Below are 17,633 nucleotides of genomic sequence, written 5' to 3'. Positions count from 1 at the left end.
GCTTTGGCCGACTCCCGATGCGTGGGGGCTATCACTAGTCGGGCAGAGTGTTTAAACGTAATGAGTCATCTACTCAGGGAAATCAAAATTGACAAGAGGAGAAATACATATTTATAAACTTTTTTAAATGCTTGAATTTTCCTCAACTATTGTATTTACATCAGATACTACTCATCCTATATGTTTGTTCTGCAGGATCCAGATCCAGTTATACATAATGGGGATTCATAGCTTTAAGCTTATCTCCTACGCTTCAGGAATGGATCAGTCAGAACATCACCACTAGCTTGTTATCGTCGCCGCCGACTGGTGTCTTCGCCTATACGGGTGGTTGGTCACACCACCGTTGTTGGGCGTCTACGTCTTCACCGACTGGCTTGTCTTCGTTTGCCGCCGACTGGTGTCCTCGCCTTCACGGTGGTTGGTCATACCACCGTTGTTGGGCGTCTACGTCTTCACCGACCGGCTGCCTCATCCCCCGCCGACTGATGTCTCCGCCTATACGGTTGGTTGGTCACACCACCATTGTTGGGCATCTACGTCTTCACCGACCGGCTTGTCTTCGTCTGCCGCCGACTGGTGTCCTCGCCTTCACGATTGGTTGGTTACACCACCGTTGATGGGCGTCTACGTCTTCACCCACCAGCCGCCTTGCCCGCCGCCAACTGGTGTCTTTGCCTGCACGGCTGGCCTATTATGCCGCCGTTGTTGGGTGTCTACGTCTTCACCGACCAGCTTGTCTTCGTCTGCCGCCGACTGGTGTCTCCGCCTATACGGTTGGTTGGTCACACCACTGTTGTTAGGCGTCTACGTCTTCACCAACCGGTCGCCTCGTCGCCGCCGACTAGTTTTCTCACCTTCGCGGTTGGTTGGTTACACCATCGTTGATGGGCGTCTACGTCTTCACCGACCGGCCGCCTCGTCTGTTGCGGACTGGTGTTTCCGCCAATACGGTTGGTTGGTCACACCACCGTCGGTTGGCGTCATCATCTTCACCGCTGGCCGCCTCGTCCGCCACCGATTGGTGTCTCTACCTATACGGTTGGTTGGTCACACCGCCGTTGTTGGGTGTCTACGTCTTCACCGACCGGCCACCTCGTCCGTCACCGACTGGTGTCTCCGCCTATACGGTTGGTTGGTCACACCGTCGTTGTTGGGCGTCTACGTCTTCACTGACCGGCTTCCTTGTCGCTGCCCGCTGGTATCTTCGCTGTCATGGTTGGTTTATTATGCCGTGGTTGCTGGGCGACTACATCTTCACTACCGGCTTGCCTCCGTCACCGCCGATGGGTGCTATCGTCTTCACTTCCATGGCTGCATGACTCTGTCATCGTCAGTTGGCGTCATCATCTTCATCGCTAGCCGCCTCGTCTGCCACCGAGTGGTTCATTTGCTGCTACGGGTGCATGGTTCCACAACTGTTGATGGGCGTCATTGTTATCATCGTCGGCCGCTCTCGTCTGTTGCTGACTGATTATCTCGCCGCCATGGATGCACAACTCCGTCATCACTGCTGGGCGCCTTCATCTTCATTGCTGGCCATCTTGTATGACGCTGACTTGTTTCTTCACCTCCACGGCTGCGCGTCTTCGTCACCATTGACTGGCGTTATTGTCATCACCAGTTTGCCTTCCCCGCCGCTGATTGGTGTCTCCGCCTGGATGACTGCCCTATTATGCTGCCACTCATGGACGTCTTTGTTTTCACCATCTACTTCTTCTGTCGCCAACTGGTTTTGCCATCACTGACTGGCGCATCTTCGCCACCGGTTTGCTTCTGTTGTCGCCGACTCATGTTCACGTCATCACGGCTATGCAACTTTGTCACCATGGTGGAGCGACATCATCTTCATTGTCTTCGGCACCAGCAAACTCTATTTCCTCTACTTTGCAAGCTTTGCTACTTCACCAACCACGACGTCTCCAAGAGCTTCGACATCTTGGCATGCACCACCATATTCGATGTCGTGTTATTCTACTACAACAAGTGGTTCTCCAATTTTCAAGATTTCTACTCGGACTTCACTCAAGAGATAGCTACTCGATGACAAGAAGCTACAATTCTCGACTCTATGTTCAGTTGTTTCCCAACTAACCAAAGAGTCGGGGCTACACAAATACAAGGCTCAAAATTCGACAAGCTTTATGTCAAGATGAAGCAATCAATTCATGAATCAGCCAACGAGTTCTATGGAATCTACTTCGGGAGTCATAAGTTTTCTTTTCACTTCAGAGCAAGCGCTCTACTTCAGACCTGAGTTATTTCACCGGCAATTTTGGCTTCTGGACTTCCCAAGTTCAGGCCTAAGGAGTTTGGGGTTATCAACCAATCAACTCAGATTTGATGAGCTGGACAACATCATTTACTTTCCTCCAAGTGAAGCATCTGCAACAGCTACAACAGCAAGTTCTACTGCCATCTTTATAAATCAAGGGGAGTTGCATCAGTCTTCGTTATGAACACCCTCACATCAAGGAAACTACTCGAGCTTCCATATCTTCTCAACAGTTTGATGGATTATTGTCACTGACATCATCACCAACACCTCTACTTCATCGGCCCTGACGTCTCCACCGTTGCTAATGGGTGACTACGTTTTCACCTCTGGTTGCTTCTGTCATTGCCGACTTAGTATTTCGCCTTCACGGTTGACCTACTACGCAAACATTGATGAGCGTCTTTGTCATTATCATCGGCTGCTACACCGCTATTGACTAGATCACCGGCATCATCATCTTCATCAACATCCTGTCAAGCCTTTTCAACATAGCCTACTCCACTGCTATTGATGGGCAACTTCGTCATCATAGTCGATCGTCTCTGCTGCTGCCAGTCGTCATTACTGCTGGTTGCGACAGCCGTCGCGGATTGTTTTCTTCATTTCAATGATTGGTGGATTTAACTATTATCGTTGATGGGCGTTTACTTTTTTATCATTGGCTTGCCTTCGTCGCCATCGACTGATGTTATCATCTTCACGATTGGCTAATTGTGTTGCTGCTAATGAGCTTCTTCATATTCTTCACCGGCCGTCTCATCTGTCGCCGACTGATTATTTCGCTGTCATGGCTGCATAACTCTGTCGCCGTTGCTAGGGGCCTTCGTCTCTACTGTTGGCGGATTCGTCTGCTACCGACTGGTTTTTTTCGCCTCCACGGATACACGACTTCATCACCTTTGATTGGTGTCATTGTCTTTACCATTACCGACATCTTCGTCATCTCTGATGGGCGATATCATCTTCATGATTGGTCATTTTGCTTCTATGCCGATTGCATAAGCTATTGCCAATGGATAATTTCGACTACGACAAAATGACAAGCTATATGTTCAGGGGCTTATCAACTTAAGCATAAGGATCATACCCTCAATTTGGACTTATCTGGGATATATGCGACACATATTTATAGTCGTAAGTTTATTTCCTACATCCAAGGTCTGGATTAATCATTGTTTCCCATGAGGGCCATTGGCTGAGTATTTGCGCTAGTCGGAATTCAATTATCATATTTACTTCATTATACGTCACGAGGGATAACTATTTGGACCATAAGCCACTCGGATGAGATGCACTTGGTCTACATTACCCGGAAGATTTATTACTCGGGAGCATGTTACATGCGTCATTTTTTAAAGGGTATCGAAGGCATATTTTTTGGCCTAGGCCTAATATGTCTGTTGCCCATATTTTCAGGTTTGGCCTGTCACGTTCTTTTAGGGACTTAGGCATTTTTTTGCTTAGGCAAAAGTGCGTGTGATCAAGTGCCCAATACCTTAAAATCCTTTTATACCACTGTTACTCAACTTTTTAGGAGTTGGTACAATTCATTTTAAAAGGTGCCAAACAGTAAAGCTTTATATAGCTGCCTTGCCAACTTTTTTATATAAGTCAGGGCGCTGTTTCGGTTTATAAAGCAATTGATTGGATACAATATCGTTGCTTTTTTGCCACGTAAGTGTGCATTTTTATTGACCAATATTATGGCTTAGGCTGATTATATATTTTAGTCGTTTTCCAGGCGGTTGGTAAATCCTTTATGAGTTATTTACTCGGATTTTATACCACATATGCCGTATATTTTCAGGAGTGGTGAAACCATGTGTCTTTTAGGGACTTAAGCACATCTGTTAAAGCAGTGTGTGCATGGCGTATGCCAAATACTTTGGAAATTTCTTTATTCACAGCATACAAGCTTCTTTATAGTTGTTTTTCTATGTGAATTTTCAAAGATGTTGTCAATTCTAGGTTGCACACATCATATTTTGCAAAGCAGTCGGTATATTACTTGGATTATGTTATTCGGGGATTCACACCGCATATGCTATATATTAAGTCACTTGGTTGACTACAATTATCAAAATCACTTAGTTGGTTGGATTATTTACTCCTTGACTATATGTTCAGTTTGTTCAACTAACCACATAGTCGGGGGCTACACTTATTAGGTGCATCTAGTCGAGGCACCTAAGTTTATATTTAATTATTCGTCATCCCTCCACAGTCTTCAAAGTTGGTAAAAGTACTCGGGAGACCATGGGAAGATGAGTGAAACACTCAGCTTTGAAGTAATCTAGTTTGAGAGAAGATTATTTTTTCGACTGTGAAGGTCTCAGGGGCAACTGTGGAGATTATGGGTACCCCATACCCTCATGGCATAGTTATCCGACTAGTTATAGAGGATAACTCATATCTATGGAATATGTAACGGATCATGACTTGGGTATTACGTTTCCTTGTATATTATGGAATGGCCTAAAGTCCTGATTTGATAATATTGTAAAGTAGATTTAGGAAATCGATACCGTATTGGTTAAGGTTTCTATATTGTAATCCTGTCCCTATCCTATATAAGGTGGGCAGAAGGCTCTCTAGGGGGCATGAGCACATATGATCGTCAGATCAATACTACACCCGGCGGATTCAAATCCTCAAACAGGAATAGGGTATTACCTCTCATCGAGAGGGTCTGAACCTGTCTAAATCCTTGTCTCCGCATCCATCCACTTTAGATCTCGTGCGCTACCCCTTTTCATATTACCGAAAATGTCTTAATTTGTCATCGTGTCGCAGATGCTGCTGGACGGCGATCCGCAGGCGGCGCGGCACCGCAGCGTGCTGGAGAAGTACAGGGAGAAGGCGGTGCACTACTAGGGAAGGGGAAAATTTTCGGGGGTCAGCGAAATTCCGAAATTTCGGAATTCTTTCGGAAATTTCGAATGAAATTTTCAAACAAATTTTGAATTCAAACAACAAAATTAAAGAAATTTGATCTAGATCAGAAGATAAGCATTGAGTCCATCCAATCCAAAGTAGAGACAGGAGAATGAGACAGTCACACGCAAGCCGCAAGGATGGGAGGTTTGTGTCGCCGTTGTCGTCGCCGCGCCGAAGAGGCACGCCACTCCAGCCATGCGAGGCTCGCGGCTTTGTGTCGTCGTCGTCACAACAATGTTTGATATTTTGATATATTTTTGCTTCCATTCCGATAACACCTATAGTTTAGGTAATTATATGTTCGCAGATTGACAAGAGACTGATAGTCTGAAACCATTGTTTTCTTTTTACACTATAGAGCAATCTAATTATTCTAAATATAGTTTTATACCGACTACCGGGCAAGATTTTTACTTCTCCAATGATGAACAGAAGCAAGGTTGCATAGGTTGGTTCCAAGCAGGTACAATATACATCCTCACAAGAAAGTTGTAGTTATAATCTTAATATAGATAAGTTCACAGTTAAGAAAAAAACTGGTAGATAACAAATTTGACTTGTATATTCTGTACAAACGACAGAGAACCATACTTTGAATCAGCCAGATCTATGAATTATATACCCAGCCAGAAATTTCAAAATAAAATTATAGAATCATATTGTATTTTATTGTCAAATTAAATGATTTTCCCCTACAATCTAACTATACATATGATTTAGAATTCATTATTGAGTATGATATAATGTAAAGTTATAGCACCTTACAGATCAAACTCATCAACTGTCAATGTGAGGTTATAATCTCAGGTTTTAGTAATCTCAGGTAATACATTGAGTTTACTCACATTTTTAGGTTCATTGATACTTTTGACACAATCATCTTTGAGGATCTCTGAATGGGGGCTGAAACCTGTACTTGAAAGCAGATCATTCAATTGGTAGTGCCCTGGTCCCTGGGTGAATTGATGGGCAGTTCCTAGCTGTGCTGGAATTGAAGAATAGTGTGTTCACTTTGAAAGGGGCCATGCACATCCAGTGTGCAGCCATTTTGATATGGGATTGTGAGGTTGAAGCAGGACAATGCGAGGCACAAGTTCGATGAGAAGTTGATCTTGGATACTTGGATAGTACCGAACAAACAGTTATTGTCAGATTTTGTTGTGAAAATAGTTTGTCATACTATACATGGTTGTTGGACCCTTTAATTTATTTTTAGCATTGTTATTCATTGCAATTTTCTGCCAAGAGCACTCATTAGAGATTATGGAAAAACAAATTAATACGCATGCATGGACTACAAATGAAAATTTAGTTTCAGAGTATGCACTTTACTTTTTTTTTTGGTCAATTAATAAAGTTATTCTTCAAGAATCCGTACTATACTTGAATTTATAATCAAAATCTATTGTTGGATTATTTCAAGATTATATTATTGGATGTGGTTTTATAAAATTAAACGAAGCATATAGTTTGCCTATTTGTGTTGCTTTGTATGAATATACTGTAGTGTTTAAGTAATTTGCATAGCAATATGTTTGATTTAATTTATTTTTGCTGTTACGTGCATTGCACGTACATGGTTACTAGTTATAATATAAAATGTGATATCTTAGCTGTAAGCAGCAAATATGATATTAATCCACCAGCGAATAGTACTTCCAACTTCCACGTACAATTATTGAAGTTTAAATATGGTACGCTTGCAAATGGATGCTGCAAGCAAGATATATTAGGCCCTACCACACCACAGTAGAAATGCTAAGCCAGCTAGGTGGAATCATTTTCTAGAGGTATTTGTAAATGGCCTGTGCCACGCCGCTTTCGTCGTTGCTCGCGCCGATGACGTCGGCTACCACCTTTGTCACCTCACAGCCGTTGCAGAGGGCGACACCAAGGCCGGCAAGTTGGAGCATCTCTTTATCGTTTTTTCCATCGCCTAGTGCCATGACCTGGTTAAATGAAACAGGAAGAAAATATAAGTACCTTTACTGACATGTATAGCGAATTAATCACTGTGATGGTAAAAGTAAGAAGACAGGATTAGTTACCTCATCTGGACTAGCACAAAGTGATTCCAACAGAATTTTTACCCCATTTCCTTTGGAAGTCCCGAGCGGTACAACTTCAAGCACATCACCCTGTGCCTGAACGACCTGTGCCTTTCCATCAACCCTCCTCGCCCAGTGTGGCCTCAGCACAGAAGAGATCACTTCAGGAGTTTCTAGGAACACAAACTTCTGCATTTTTCCATTATAACAAATGAAACAATATGATAATAGAAGAAATGAAATGCTTGAACTTCTAAGGAATAAAAAGGAATCCAATATGATTTATTCAGAACTGATAATGATTCAAACCTGTATGTCAATGGTACTCAGAAAATGGTCAACATCTGATATTATCTTTGCCTGAAAAAAGATAAAGAAGCATAGATAAAAGTGAGCATATAGGCAAAATTATAACTTTTTTTTTATTTTCGTCTGGCTGCATTTGGCCCTCTCCCTCACGTGGAAGATGACGGCCTTTTGGCCCTTCTGACATAGAGCTGCCAGATGCACTGTGCTTGTTATGGTAGGACATAGAGCTTCTTGCTCAGATTATAATCTGTTTATGTGTAGACCTTTAATGTCTGGTTTTTTTAACAAGATAGTATAAACTGAGGCTTCTAATTAGTCATATTTTTTGTTTTTTTGGTCTTAGCTTCCTCACTAATTGTTCTTATGTACTGATGTCTTGATGAGAAGTATTGCTTTATGGATTGTTGTGAAAGGATCTTCAGATTAGTTCATCCATATTTTTGCTGATTCAATGCATGAAGGGAGCCGTGTTCAAAGCATTTTATTCGCTAAAATTAGTACTATGTAACTTTCACTTGCATGTTCAAAGCATGCACCAAATCTCTTACTTTCCCCGCTTAAGATTTTATCTTCCAATTCTCCCCGCTTATGATTTTCTATTCCAACCGTTGGATTGGTGCTAAGATCCAGCCAATACTCAACTTTGCAAATTTGGTTGATGGCAAGGTACAGTGGGAAATTGAGTGGTCTCATGGTGAGAGGTTAAAGCAACTGGAGCTTAGTACTTTGGCCTCGTGAGTTTAAATGTTGAACTAGACCTGGGGTTTTCCTGATGCAAAAGAGATTACTTGTGCATATTTATTATGTTTGTTTTCCATTGGGTGGTTATTCAGTAAAATTTTCTCTTAAACAAGTACACTGAAGATATCTATTTGGAGATTGGTCATCTATTTCATTTTCAAACGTTGAGGACAAAATTGTCTATATATTTTGACAGTTTGGGCTTCGGATGGTCTAAAAGGTTTTAGTGAATGAAAATTAAAAAAGGGAAAGTAGCAAGCTCATGCTGTCTTTTTAAATTAAAAAAAACAGCTAAAAAGTTTAAATGTCAAAGCATATAAGCTCCAAAACTGCCAAAAAAAATACACTGTTCCGCACTAATAAGCATCAATAGTGATCTTGATAAATATTGCGGTTGACCTGTTTTCAGGTTTTTACAGAGGAATCAGCCCAGGTGTTACCGGATCTCTTGCGACTGGCACTACATATATCAGTGTTATTGAATCAACTAAGACATGGTTGGAGATTGTTAATCCTAAACTAAGTGGACACTGGTCACATTTTATTGCTGGAGCGATTGGTAAGCACTCTATTTTCCCTTTTTTTTTCTGTATTTTACTTGTTGAAAATTTTCATGACATTGCTTAATGTAGTTAGATTTGTACTTGGTTTTTTCTGAATGGGGACTTTATATCTGCACCAACAAACTTTTCTAGCACCCCTGGTGTAGGTTCTGTTGGAATGCATGATGTCTCAAGATAATTTCCTATTTTGCTTCATGGATACTACATATATGTTTCATTCTTGATTTCAGGTGATTTCATTCTTGTGAAGTCATGAAACAAAGAATGCAAGTCCAAGGTACCCAAAAATCTTGGGCATCAGCTGTAGCTAAAGGAAGTATTTCTCAAACTCATGGAACTCATATATATGGGTAGTACATTGCTGGCTGTTCTATCTGGAGAGATCATGGCTTGAAGGGGCTTTATGCAGGGTATATTGGCACTGTTTTCTCCCGCATGCCTGCCACAAGTAAGACTTACTCGGACTGTGTGCAGCGCTGCCGCCTTACTATCGGATCGGCGGGGCCAAGCCACAGAGCTTGAGGCACGTCACCTTGGGCCTGCACGCCATGCTCCACAACCTGATGCGTCGGGATCTGCTGTCCCTGCGCTCTAGCCTCTCGACCCTGGTGGTCAGGATCCCCACACAAGGTATCTGCGCCGTCGTGCTCGTAGTCTCGAGGCTGGAGCTGCTGCAAGGGACTCACGCCACCACAAGGAGCTTTGCTCAGCGCAAAGGCTACCGCTGCTTCGTGCGCAAAAGATCGTAACAAATTTTTCTACATTTAAGGCTTAAGCCCTGATTTATATTAACAAGACAACTTTTTTCCATCTATTTTTTGTCCACCTTCCTTCAAGGCTTTAACTATTCGTACGGTACAGAGTTTCCTTTGTCCTCTACTGAAGATATCAAGTCTTATTTTTATATGTATTGGATTTCATTGTAATGCACGAACATGTTTTACTAGTAATAAGAGATGTGCCGCCGCACCTTTGGTTCGTGGTACATAACATGGAAAAAGTCCACCAGAGGATGATCATCAAGCGTTGTGTAGCAGTCGTCCTGGCTGAAGGCCACCAGGGCAACTCTGTGCTTCAGAGAGTATAGAAGCGCCTGAAATGCCGAGAGCACCAACCTTAATTACAATGGCAGACAAGAGTTTAAAAACATGTTAATAATCAATAGTGTTGGTGCAGCTTACCTCTCTGCACACTTCTATATCTAAATTCTGTTGATATAACTTTTGGCCCCCCTCGCCGTAAACTAACAAACCCTGCAAGCATATAGAGGAATAAAAAAGAACTTACAAACCCTGCTAGCATAGAAAAGGGCCAAGCTATTGCACCCAGCTAACCTGAAGAAATACTCCTGGAGACGATTCTGAAACGATACCACCTGTGCCAGCTAAATTAACCTTGCCAAGAACTTCAATAACAGCAGGGCGGGACTGTTTTCAAAATTAACATGGAAATTAGTTAACATTGAGACAGGAAATAAACTTCTCTTTAATTACAAGATTACCTGAGTAGAACAAAGTTAGCATTACCTTTCCTGTCGCAATGATTGTTTGTACCCCTCTTGACCTGGCCACCCTAATGGCCTCAGCGTTGGTTTCTGGAACTAGACCGCTACTATCCAGCAGTGTGCCTTGTGCAAAGAGAAACTGAATAAGATCCTAACACATCTCAGTGGAAAGATAAGTTGAATAAGAAAACATACCATCCATATCACAGAAAATGTACTTGAAGTTGGGCTGATAAAACATGCCGGCTCCCTCGTGGACATTGGCCAAATGTCCTGTAAATATTTGAGCAAGCAATACCAAGCCGGGGTTAATTAATTACCAGCCATCAGACAGGCATACAAGAAAAATTCATGAAATACCACTCCTTTTTAAATTTACTCATGTTTTGTATAATAATACACTATTGAAGATTCGCCATTAACTCATATATATGCATGCATACTCTTACTACACATGTTTATAATATACTCATAGACTCATTTGAATTGGGTATATACTCAATTTCAACCATGGTGCCCGGGCACCATGGAGCACCAAACAAATTTACTATATATATATATATACACACACACGCGCTTAGACTCAGTACAGTAATAAATACACAGATGCTCCATTCTAAAAACTATATATGTACATGAAAATTCTTCTAAAAATATATATATACCTATTTTTCTGCAAATAATATATATACACACATACTCCCTTCTAAAGTATGTACATGTACTCCCATCTTAGAAAGAATGTACGCAGACTCTTATCACAAAAGTATGTATACGTGTGTGTATATATATACATATACATATACATAATATATAGATACCCATATGGGACTCCATGGCGCCCCGGCTCCAAGGTATGAAACACACAAATTCTCTCAAATTTTGAAAAATTTCAAATTGTGAGTATATATCTAAGTATAAAAATTTGATTCATACCTATACCTAGCAACAAAACAACTCAAACTGAACTTTATTTCACAATTCATTATTACATACCTAACTAATTATATGTTTGGATGTTATATACCTAGAACCAAAATGTAACAAAAAAAAATGTTCAAACTTGTTTGAACTTGTTAGTAAAGGAGTTAATGTTCATACTTAAACATTTTTAAAAAAATCATACTGATTCAAATTGGGTATATACTCAATTTAAATCTTAGAGCCCAAGCACCATGGAGCCTAGGCACCACCGATGCCGCGCCCGCGGTCGCCCATAGCCACCGCGCCCGTAGCCGTTCCGCCTCTCTCTCGTATCCGAAAAAATAGGATCGGGATATGTGGTTGGTTACGCGGTGGGAGAACAACACACACACATATATATATATATATATATATGGTAAAAAGTTGGGTAACATCAAGTAAAAAATTTACTCGAACTATAGGAGTGGGGGAGGGGCGTAGGGGTGGGATCAAGATGGGTCGTCAGTGAGTTAAATTTTAACTATATATATAACTACTAAGAAGTTGGATAACATCAAGTACAAAATTTACTTGGACTATGGGAGATGGGAGGGGGCGCAGGGGTGGGATCAAGATTGGTCATCGGCGAGTTAAATTTTAACTGCATACTATGGATCTGGTGGGGGGCAGGGTGGGGAGCGTGTGTGGGTGGGGCTTGGGGCTGTATCACGCTTCGTTTAATACGTAGCGTCTTAGGGTGCTTTATAGGATATATATATATATATATATACATACTTGCTTTCAAAAAGTGTATATAAGTTTATATTTTATTGATATACACATACTTATTAGATCCTTTTATTTATTTATTTAATTTGCTAACAGAACATACCTTAGTACATACACCCATAGTACTATGAACCTATGCATGTATACTCGCAGTTTCACTAATATGTGCTCATACAGCCGGCGATAAAAAATTATATATGTACGTCTTCATACTCAATAGGTATATATGCATACTCCAAATACAATCCTTAGGTATACATACAGCCGGCATTAGTACATATGCATATACGTTCGATAAAAATTTGGGTATTCAACAATTTTTTTTCCAATGCATATGCATGCACGTGGAAACGAGATAGAGAGAGAAGTGCATACCTCCTGATCGGGCGAGCGAGTTCGAACTGCCCTCGGGATCGCCGTGCGCGACGATGTTGTTGACGAGCGGGACGTCGTCTTTCTCCACCGTCCACGACGCGGCGTCGTCCTTCTCCACCCACGGCTCGCGTTGGAACTCGCCGCCATGCGCGGCTAAGTTGTTGAGGAGGTGGACGTCCTTCTCCACCGTCCACGGCTCACGTGGGAGCTCCTCCTCGCTGCTCGTGTCTCTCTGCCTCTGGTGCGCCATGTCTGAATGTCTCCTAGCTAGGACCAAGGGACCCTTAAATAGAGGAGGAAGCAAAAGCTGGTCCATCATCACCCAGTCCATTCCGACTCCTCTCCTCTATAGATGGCCATATGGGCCGCCCAGCCAGGCCCGGCCCAAGTACAGCCCAAGTGCGATCGGGCCGGCACGGTCCAGTCGGCACTTCGTGCCGTGGGTGGGGGGGGGGCTAGCTCGCGTGTGCGCACGAGCAAATTAAGTGGCGCGCTTGCCAGGTGGACCCTCGATCTCCTCACGACCTTTTTTTCGCACTTTTCCCCTCTTTTTTTGTTTGTATTTTTTTTTTCCAAATTTTGCGAGCGCGTTTTTTTTTTCACCGTTTCTTTCCGATCTTTTTTTAATCTTTTCGCACACCTCTTTATAAATGTAAAATTGAAAGTTTTTAATTTTGGTTTGAAAGTTTTTAAATCTGGGTTAAAAGTTTTCAAATCTGGGTTGAAAGTTTCAAATTCGGGTTAAAAGTTTTCAAATCTGTGTTGAACGTTTTCAAATCTGGATTGAAAGCTTTTAAATCTGGGTTCAAAGTTTTTCAAATTTGAGATGAAAAGTTGAAAGTTTTCAAAATTTGACTCCAATAAAATTCAAACTTCAAGTTGAAAGTTTTTAAATCTGGGTTGAAAGTTTTAAAATTTTGATTTCACGTATAGATTTCTTTTCAATCTGTTACTTAAAAAAATCTTTGAAAAAAAAGACAAATCTACAAAATCTTACCTTAATTAGGTCATTATCTAAAACTAATCGGATTAGTTACTTTATATGTACGCTTCTCCGGAAAAAAATCCCGAAAAGAAAAAGGAAACCGTGCAAAAAAAATCCCAAAAAAAAAGGTAACCGCTCCACGCGTGTTCCCTGGAAAAAAAACCTACCACTCGCGTGCGCGCCGCCAGCGCGCGCGTGCGAATTAGCTTTCTTGTGCCGTGCTTGCAGGATGCACGTCAGGCTTATGCACGACCCACTAGCTTTCCGGTCATGCCGGGCGGGCTAGAAGGCACGATCAGCCCAACGGGCACGGGCCATATGCCAACTATACTCTCCTCTCAGCTGGCTCGATCGGTGCACAAAACATGATAAGAAATCTCTCTCTCGGCTGAAGCTTCTGCGCTAAAGGAAGGGTTGATGTCAGAGGGAGAGAAGGTATGGAGAGCATAAGGACACATTAGAAGTAGACACGCTTGCATCGATGCCTTCAACAAGGAAAATGACGTCCACGGACGCCACACCGGACAGCGGGCTCGGGGAGGGACGTGTCTACAGTTAAGGTAAGGGAGGCTACATCGGCGCCTCCAAGGAGGTGAACGACACCAGATGGCATTGCTGTCGATCGCACAACCAGGTTGTGCACGGCTTTCGCCCACACTCCTCAAACCCATGAACTGTTTGTAGGTCACGAGCTCCCCAAATCCATGAGTTGCAGCTCTGGTCAGCTGCGGTCGGCTAGCCATGCCCTGTCCGAAGCTCTGGCCATCTGCACAAGCCTTGGCAGCCGGCTACCCACGGTCCGGGCCTGCCAAGTCGAGCAAGCCACAGCCGAAGGGCCGTAGACTGAAGCCAGGAGCGGTTGCTCCCACGCCCTCACATCCGCACTGGCAGATCGCGTGGCCGACGAGGTCTGTCCACATGGCGGCCTACTGCCGTTCGCTGTGCACCGGACCGGGGAAGGGGGGGCCTCCGCCAACGCTCGCACGGAGCCTTCCATGGAGGCCCGGAGTCGGCCATCGTCACGCCCATTAGGGGGACATAGCGCCGCCGCACGCGGTAGTCGTAGATCTGGGGAGGGGGGCCCGATTCATCCCTGAGGGCGTGCGACATCCTTCGTGGAGGCACTGCAGCTCAACGAGCTAGCACATGGATGACACTGCACACTGCCACCGGCGACGAGTCAGCTCAAGCGTGCCCCGCAGAGCATGACTTCTATGATGGAGGGGAAGGAGCCGAGTCGGCCACCTCATCCGCGCACCGTCCCGGGCGAGCTAAATTTGGGGCGTTAGCCACCGGATCTTGACCCATGGGGAACAAATCCAGCATGACACCGGTCATCTAACTCGCCGCCGGCCATCCTTCACGCCAGAGTTTCTTTGTTCGCCATGTGGGAAAAGAGGGGAGGAGATGGGGGGAGGAGTTGTGGCTGTTACGGTGGCTGCAGCGAAGGAGTTGTGACAACAAACGATGTCGTACCAACCGTGACGTGCGGTTGATGCAAACGAGAAAACACTGCAAGAACAAGATAAGATGCAATCTAAATATTGCAAATAGGTGATTAAGCAAAAAAAATAGTTGCAATTGAAGTGGTAGATATAATATCAAGTAATATAGATTGGACTATTGCGCCGCCGCCATTAGTTGTTCATCAGGTGTTCCTACTCGGCGCGTGCTCGCCGGCGCTTCCTTCTATGCTAATTATGTAATCAATACTAACTATAGTAAATTAGGGCTAATTATGGTAATTAGCATTAAATATTTAAAAAACATAAATATTTAGTTAAAAGTTTTAAAAGAATAGTTGAAAATTTTAAATTTGAGTTGAAAGTTTTTTATTTTTCAATTGAAAGTTTTTGAATTTTGAAATGAAAGTTTTCAAATTTGGATTGAAAGTTTTCAGATTTGAGATGAAATTTTTCAAAATTTGAGATGAAAGTTTTCAAATTTGAGTTGAAATTTTGAGTTGAAAGTTTTTAAATTTGAGGTCAAAGTTTTCAAATTTTAAAATGAAAGTTTTCAAAATTGTGTTGAAAGTTTTTAAATTTTGATTTGATTTTTTTCAATTTTTTAATTTGAATAGTTTCAATTTGAGTTGAAAGTTTTTAAATTAGTGTTAAAACTTTTAATTAAAATTTTAAAAACTTTTGAGTGAAACGTGTGCATGTGGTTTAAAAAAATTCACAACAAAACATGTGAAAAAAATCACGAAAAATAAAATCGTGCGCATATTATTTAGAAAATCACGAAAAAATATTCACGGTGATTCGGCTTCCCACGGCGCAGAAAAAAAGGCAAAAAAACTGAAAAGGCAGCGGCGCAGGAAAAAAACACGAAAAACGGAAAAAGCTGTTGGTGGGCGACGGCGCGCGTAGCACACGTGGGCCGGGTGGGCCGGAGTAAGCGCCCACGGCGCGTATGCGCGAATTAGCAAACTCGGGTCAGTCCGGCCGTGTCATTAGTTTGCATCTTAATTAATTTTCTGCCGGTTATCAGTTGCATGATCACGTTAAAGGAACCGGCCGGGACGACAAAGATTTTGCACTTGAAGCATTGCGACGTATGGCCGTATTTGCACCGGCGCCAGTGTTTGGAGAGGCTAATAGCTCCTTGTGTGATGCACTTGCATGATAACGATTGAACGAGCCACTGCCACATATTAATGCCTACACATCTGTGATGCACATGCACTTGATGGCGACCGAACGAGTCGCTGTCATGACACGAGGAAGTTAGAGTTAGGTTTTGGTCAGTTGTCACACATTTGCGATGCACATGCACTTGACGACCGAACGAGTCGCTGTCATGACAGAAGGAAGTTAAAATTAGGTTTTGATCAGTTGTCTAGAGGTCACGCAAGGAAGTTGGAATTAGGTTTTGATCAGTTGTCTAGAGTCATGCAAGGAAGTTGGAATTAGGTCTTGATCAGTTGTCTAGAGGTCACGCAAGGTAATTAAGTTCAGACAATACTCATGCCTGAAGTAGCTGCTCAAGCCTTCTTGAGATAACGTCTTCATCTTCTTCACGTCATGTCTATAATTGTTTAGGAAGCGTTATCATATCTGTTCTAGGCTGCACGTATATATTGATATGAGTTAGAAACAGTCTCCAACGTGGCAGGTATTTAGAAATTTCGGTTACAATCCAAACCTAACTCTATATCCTAATCTGTTATCACAGGTACTTGCCACATAGTCGTGCATTGCACGACTTTAATAAGATGCCTGTATAATCATTATGAGATTGTAATTTGAATTTGTTGAGGATCAATCCTCTCTAGCAGGAGATCGTGAGACCCCCCTTTCGTGAGTTCGGCCGGGGGGAGGAGGCGTGCTCCGGACAGTCGATTATCCGCGGATTAAGCCGCTAAAGCTTGCAAAAAACACAGGGATTATACAGGTTCAGGCCGCTATGGAGCGTAACACCCTACTCCTGTGTGTGTGGGAATCTCTCTCTCTCTGGGGAATACAAGAGTTCTTCTCCTTTTCTACTTTGATGGACTCTAGAACTGCACCAAGGGCATCATCAACCTGAGGTTAGAGCTAACCCTAGCTTTTTTCCAGTCCATCCCCCCCTTTTTCGGTGGGCATGGTCCTCTTTTTATATCTCCAGGGGTTACCACATGCACCCCCTCTATCTATCCCTTCATGGAGACGGGAGGGAACTCCTCCCCCGTGGCTAATCCTCGATCCGTGCTTTTACCCGGAGGACTAACCGCGGTCGGCCCTTCGGTGGGGCCCAGTGTCGTCCTCTCCCTGACACGGGGGACAGCCCTGTCATTCGCTCTTAAATGAGCGAATGCCTTCGCCCGGAAGCCAAGCCACGATTGGCCCCTTGGTGGGGCCCGGCGCCATCCCCCGCCTGACACAGGGGGAGGCAGGCCTGTCATTCGCCCTTAAATGGGCAAAGACCGGTGGCCGCTCTCCTCTGACGGAGAGGAGTCCAGATGGTGTTCTTGATGTGACAATACGTAGCTACCTCCACTCCGCCGGGGACAAAAAAGGCGTGGAGGACTGTTGCACGCCTATCGGACGTGACCGGTGACAAGCCGGTCACAGGCTGGTCACGTCGAATTTGACGCTGGCCAGTGGCACGGCTCCACACGTCCGCCCTGACAGCACTAAATGCTTTGAGGGGCGGTTGGGGCACCGGCCATTAATGACCGCCCAGCCTGATCCTCCCTCGCCATGCGGCAGCTGGGCAA

The 17,633-nt window shown here is 43.5% G+C and overlaps 1 protein-coding gene across 2 annotated transcripts; it reads right to left on the bottom strand.

The window, feature by feature from the left end:
- Window positions 1–6,824: 6,824 nt before the first annotated feature.
- LOC4346956 (endoribonuclease YBEY, chloroplastic) lies at window positions 6,825–12,759 on the bottom strand. Of its 2 annotated transcripts, XM_015755125.3 has the most exons (9): window positions 12,448–12,759; window positions 10,576–10,653; window positions 10,403–10,503; window positions 10,211–10,303; window positions 10,058–10,129; window positions 9,847–9,969; window positions 7,573–7,623; window positions 7,264–7,452; window positions 6,825–7,164 (listed from the first exon to the last, which is right to left on the bottom strand). In XM_015755125.3, exons 1-9 carry the CDS (start codon window positions 12,695–12,697, stop codon window positions 7,000–7,002), a joined length of 1,122 nt encoding a protein of 373 aa, XP_015610611.1. In that variant the 5' UTR covers window positions 12,698–12,759; the 3' UTR covers window positions 6,825–6,999. The 2 variants fall into 2 exon arrangements, with proteins under 2 accessions (XP_015610611.1, XP_015610612.1); XM_015755126.3 differs by lacking the exons at window positions 6,825–7,164; window positions 7,264–7,452; window positions 7,573–7,623 and adding an exon at window positions 9,181–9,547 and having other exon boundaries at window positions 12,448–12,728.
- Between the last annotated feature and the right edge of the window lie 4,874 nt (window positions 12,760–17,633).

The sequence above is a fragment of the Oryza sativa genome, chromosome 9, assembly GCF_034140825.1.
Source record: "Oryza sativa Japonica Group chromosome 9, ASM3414082v1".
Classification (NCBI taxonomy): Eukaryota; Viridiplantae; Streptophyta; class Magnoliopsida; order Poales; family Poaceae; genus Oryza; species Oryza sativa.
This window is presented reverse-complemented; position numbering and strand designations above follow the sequence as displayed.